Source organism: Dinoponera quadriceps, unplaced genomic scaffold, assembly GCF_001313825.1.
Source record: "Dinoponera quadriceps isolate SergipeBrazil2010 unplaced genomic scaffold, ASM131382v1 scaffold1249, whole genome shotgun sequence".
In the NCBI taxonomy this organism is placed as follows: domain Eukaryota; kingdom Metazoa; phylum Arthropoda; class Insecta; order Hymenoptera; family Formicidae; genus Dinoponera; species Dinoponera quadriceps.
Window position 1 is genome coordinate 403,046 of NW_014555318.1, and position 4,658 is coordinate 407,703.

The window sequence follows — 4,658 nt, forward strand, 5'->3', positions numbered from 1 at the left end:
AACTTCTGCTTTGCAATAGATAATGGAACATCTAGAAGAATAAATTTCAAAATATATAATGCTGTCTTTAGTTAATAACAGAATATGTATGATATAAAAATTTATAGTATGATATAAAAACTTACTAAGAGTACATATACCATCAATTGAGAAAATAATTCCACATTTCTGCAAAAAGTTACTAAGAACAGATGTGTCAACAAGATCTGATTTTTTTTGAGAATTTTTTTTGTTGACATTACACTGTTTAAATCTTGTATGTGAATCTTTGGGTTTATCTTGTAACTCTTTCTGAGAAATATTGGACATCATTATTGGTTTAATATGTGTTATACAATTCTGAGAAAGTAACCTTGTATTGGAATTCTGGGTATTATTGTTTTGGCCAGTGTATCGAGTTTTTATGTTGCTTGCTTTAGATTCATTGTGCCTTTTCTTTTTTATATATTTGTTAGATGAAGAGTCAAGATCACTATCTGAATCTGTAGAACTTATCATTTTACGTTTCTGCGTTAGTAGTTTCTCCGTAGAAACACTAGTACCTGTTAAAGAATTATTTGTCACTGATATGTCACTTCTTGATAAACACTCATTGCTTTGCTGACTGGTAGAAAATATACCTCTTGCTAATATCTCATTATTTTTCAATGTATCTGATGTTTGGTCTTTTGACAATTTATATTCAGTAGTCAAACTCCTTTCTAATGAATTCTCCTCATTTTTGCAAGAATCCTTTTTCTTTTTTTTAAAGGAAGAATTACTTCTTGTTAATGATCGGTTATTTAATGGTTTCGATGATTCAACATTTGACAATTGTTCATCATTAAAACAGTTAGTTTCATCTTGTATTGTAATGCTGGTTGTATGAAGATCTGTTTGATCACTACCAGAATCAATTCTTTTTAACGGCCGTTTCTCCAATACCAAATTCTTATGTAAACTTTTGAGCATAAATTTTCTTCTATCCATAGTTAAGAGAAAATCCTTCCCATGTAATATTCTCGATATAAACTTTTAAAGCTATTCTTAAAAGCATGAAATTAGAATGGAAAAAAGCATATTTTGCTACATTTTATTTTACTGTAATTTTATCATTTAACATGCAACATACCTTATTCGCTGTATCAAACACTATCTTCGCTTACAAACGTAACTTATTCCGTTATCTTATTTTGCGCCAAAAGGTTGAACCTATAGATATCTAGATCCCGAGGCCGGTATTCATAGATCTAGTTTCCACCGAAGACTTCAATCCGGAGAGAAGTTTCATGTCGTCGGCCAATCAGAAAAAAAATCACTAGAAAGTGAGTTCCATGAATGCGTTCAGGGAGCGCGCTATTAAACACACGATTCTTGTTTCGTGCTTATTGGATGGAAATCCATTTTTGGAAATACATAAATCAGAATTTCTATCCAGCAAGTAATTCAACACGAAAACAAGCATCGTGTGCCGCCGGCTTTACTTTTGCATTAGAACGTTCTTTATTCTTTAGCTGCACGCCTTGCACAGTTCTGGCTTGCATTGGTTCAGTTCTCGCGCAGTCCGAGTTCAGCTATAAAGAACAAACCTTATATTTATCATATATATATATGCACATTTATGATAGTTGACCTGCAGATAGCGGACCAATCAGAGTAAGCAACACTATCCGCTCTCTTGATTTTCTATGTAGACCGCGCTTTAGACACCCTCTGTGTCTTCTTGCTGGAAAACGCACTTGGGCACGTAAGATTTTGTCGAGTGACGCACTTTACTGACTTTATCAGTAGTAGCCAGAAAATGGGCTAAATAATTCTATCCTAAAAATGGGCATAAATAGCATATCAAGCAATCATCCAAAACTAGTCAAACCCCGGTGTAACCGTTCTCAGATTTCTTTCTGTGCATGGAGATCGGAGCACAGAAAATAAAAAAAAAGAAACTAAATAATTGGTATTACGGGCAGAAGTTTAAACGTGAAATAGTGATTTTAACTTTTGCCGATAGTACACAATAATGTGATGATCGTTAAATATAGCGACTAAATATGAGCCCGTTAACGTTATATGAAATTAAAAAAAATTATCTCAGCGATGTTTAACGTCCTTGGTCTTCCATCTAGGCTACGTTCTTCGCTACTGTTGCTCATTGCATAACGTATTTATTGTTGCTCATTTACAACATATTTAATGTGTTGCTGGGTGTCCCTGGGTAAGTAATCATAAATTTCTTCATACATGGCTACTTAATGCGTCGTATTTAATTTGGTCAGATTAAGAGAAACTGTAAAATGAACTAAATTGTAAAATGACATACCTATTTTTTATATTATATTGTGTTTTTATCTCCTTCCTTTCCTTTTCCATTTTTTCAGTTAATAGTTAAAACTATATAAGGAAAAAAAAACTAGATCCTTACTATGGCTACTGCAGTCTTATGTTATAACATTAGAATTATTTACAAAATGATTTGAATAGTCAATATTTTGTTTTTTGTTATTCTAATTTGAAGAATGTCAACATGTTCTGATTGCTCGAGATTATCATAACAAAACATACTAATGTTAACGTGCTAACATGAAAAAGTGTCATTTTCATCCGTTACATATTACTGCACCCAATATGAATAAAGCCAAGATATTTTTTTTTATAAAAAAATACTTAAAAACATATTTGCTGCCACGATAATTCTTGCTAATTATTTCAATGCTCATTTCATTGACTTCTTGACAATAAACTTAATTCGATACTGGTTACGCTTCATAAGTAAATTTAAAGAGACACAGCCTTAGTCAACCCGCAGTCAATTGTGTTAATTGTCTGAAAATTTATCGCAATGCAATTTTCATTTTGTCTTAACATGGCCTATTTTTCTTGCAGATATGTCAGAACACGTGGAATTGCAACATTTAGTTGATGTTGATGTGGAAAATAACGCAACAGATAGTAAAAAAACATTTTCTATTCTTTTATGCAAATCATGCCCATACTTGGGTTTAGTACTAGCGACGCTCTCGTCTCTGTTCTTTTCACTATGTAGCGTTATTGTAAAGAGTTTAGTAGAAGTGAACCCTACAGAAATGGCAATATTTAGATTTGTAGGGGTGCTATTGCCAGCTATACCAATTGTAATTTACAAAGGTGAACATCCTTTCCCAAAAGGACGTAGACTGATACTGATCTTAAGAAGTTTCATTGGTACAACAGGCCTCATGTTAAGTTTTTATGCATTCAGGCACATGCCTCTGGCTGATGCCTCTGTTGTTGTATTTTCCGTTCCTGTGTTTGTAGCGATATTTGCACGGATATTTTTGAAAGAACCTTGCGGGCTATTCAACATCCTCACTGTGTGTCTGACATTGATCGGTGTGATATTTATAACACGACCGCCGTTAATTTTCGGCCATACCGTCGAGTCTCTCTCAGATGGTCACATTAAACCTGGACATGCAGATTTATGGGGTGCCGTGGCTGCTTTTTCAGCCACTTTATTTGGTGCAAATGCATACGTCTTACTACGAGCATTGAAAGGTCTTCATTTCTCTGTTATAATGACAAACTTTGGTTCCTTTGCTTTAATACAGACGACACTTATATCATGGGCTATTGGTACATTATGTTTACCACGCTGTGGTACAGATAGACTTTTAGTCGTTGCGCTCGCACTGTTTAGTTTTGCAGGTCAAATCTTACTGACCCTAGCTCTCCAGATTGAACAAGCTGGTCCGGTAGCCATAGCAAGATCCACAGATATTGTCTTTGCTTTTTTCTGGCAAGTCTTATTCTTCAATGAGATACCAAACCGATATTCTGTAGGAGGTGCAATATTGGTCACAAGTTCAGTTTTGTTAACGGGACTGAGAAAATGGGCTCTTTCGTTACCAGAAACGTCTAGTATCAAAAAGTCTCTTGGAATTTTGGTGATGTAAACAATAATCTTAACGTCGAAAGAGATAGAGTAAAAAGGTATTTATTAAAACAGATCGTGCATTACGAAAAGAAATAACGAGGGAGCTGTGTTAACTGAATAGAAAAATATTCTTATGAGTAAAAACGAATATCTATTTTTAAATTCTGTGAACTTATATAAGAAAAGACTCAAGTATATATTATTATTAAGAACAAATTGTTTCAATGTAATATTATAAATTATCGTTTTAAAATGTTTTCTTAATCTAAAATTTTATCTTGCGTTTATAATAATTCCAAGTAAGTTATATCACACTTTATTGAACAAGTTATATTGATGAACTATTGCATAATAACATTTTCCAAATATTTAGATCATAATGACTATATATAATTATCATGACGATTTATATAAAAATGTATCTTTATACATACAGAGTGTGCAAAAGTTTTAGTCTTATATGAAAAGAAAACTTATGAAAATAAGATTAAAACTTTTGTATACACTTAATACTACTTTGTAAGCTTGCTACTGATATAATACTGATGTAACGTCAGCTTTAGAGTTGCAGAAGTAAGTTGTTTTTAAGAATTGTATCAAATGTTTTATTCAATAATATTGAGCTTATTAGTTTTGTATATTTATTGTGCATAAACATACGCACAAAGCTATCCAAGCATTTGTGAGTAAACAAATATACAGTTTTCTTTGTATGCTTTGTAACATAAAGAGTATATATGAAATTAAATCCTTCCAAAAATAAGTGTGA

At 32.6% G+C, this 4,658-nt stretch overlaps 2 protein-coding genes across 2 annotated transcripts in view; one reads left to right on the forward strand and one right to left on the reverse strand.

Annotated features, from left to right (window-relative positions):
• LOC106743781 overlaps positions 1-1,196 on the reverse strand; it is a gene marked incomplete at its 3' end in the record, with an annotated part of 5,397 nt that extends 4,201 nt beyond the window's left edge. Inside the window, exons 1-4 of the mRNA XM_014617970.1 lie at positions 1,112-1,196; positions 621-1,020; positions 126-542; positions 4-31 (exon numbers count right to left, since the gene is read on the reverse strand). Coding sequence (XP_014473456.1) covers positions 4-31; positions 126-542; positions 621-969 — 794 coding nt within the window. The remainder of the gene's footprint in view (positions 1-3; positions 32-125; positions 543-620; positions 1,021-1,111) is intronic.
• Positions 1,197-1,707: 511 nt separating this feature from the next.
• On the forward strand, positions 1,708-4,079 carry LOC106743803 (solute carrier family 35 member G1-like). Its single transcript, XM_014618001.1, has 2 exons — positions 1,708-2,191; positions 2,860-4,079. The coding sequence occupies exons 1-2, from the start codon at positions 2,170-2,172 to the stop codon at positions 3,906-3,908; spliced, it is 1,071 nt and encodes a 356-aa protein (XP_014473487.1). The 5' UTR covers positions 1,708-2,169; the 3' UTR covers positions 3,909-4,079.
• The last annotated feature ends 579 nt before the right edge of the window (positions 4,080-4,658 follow it).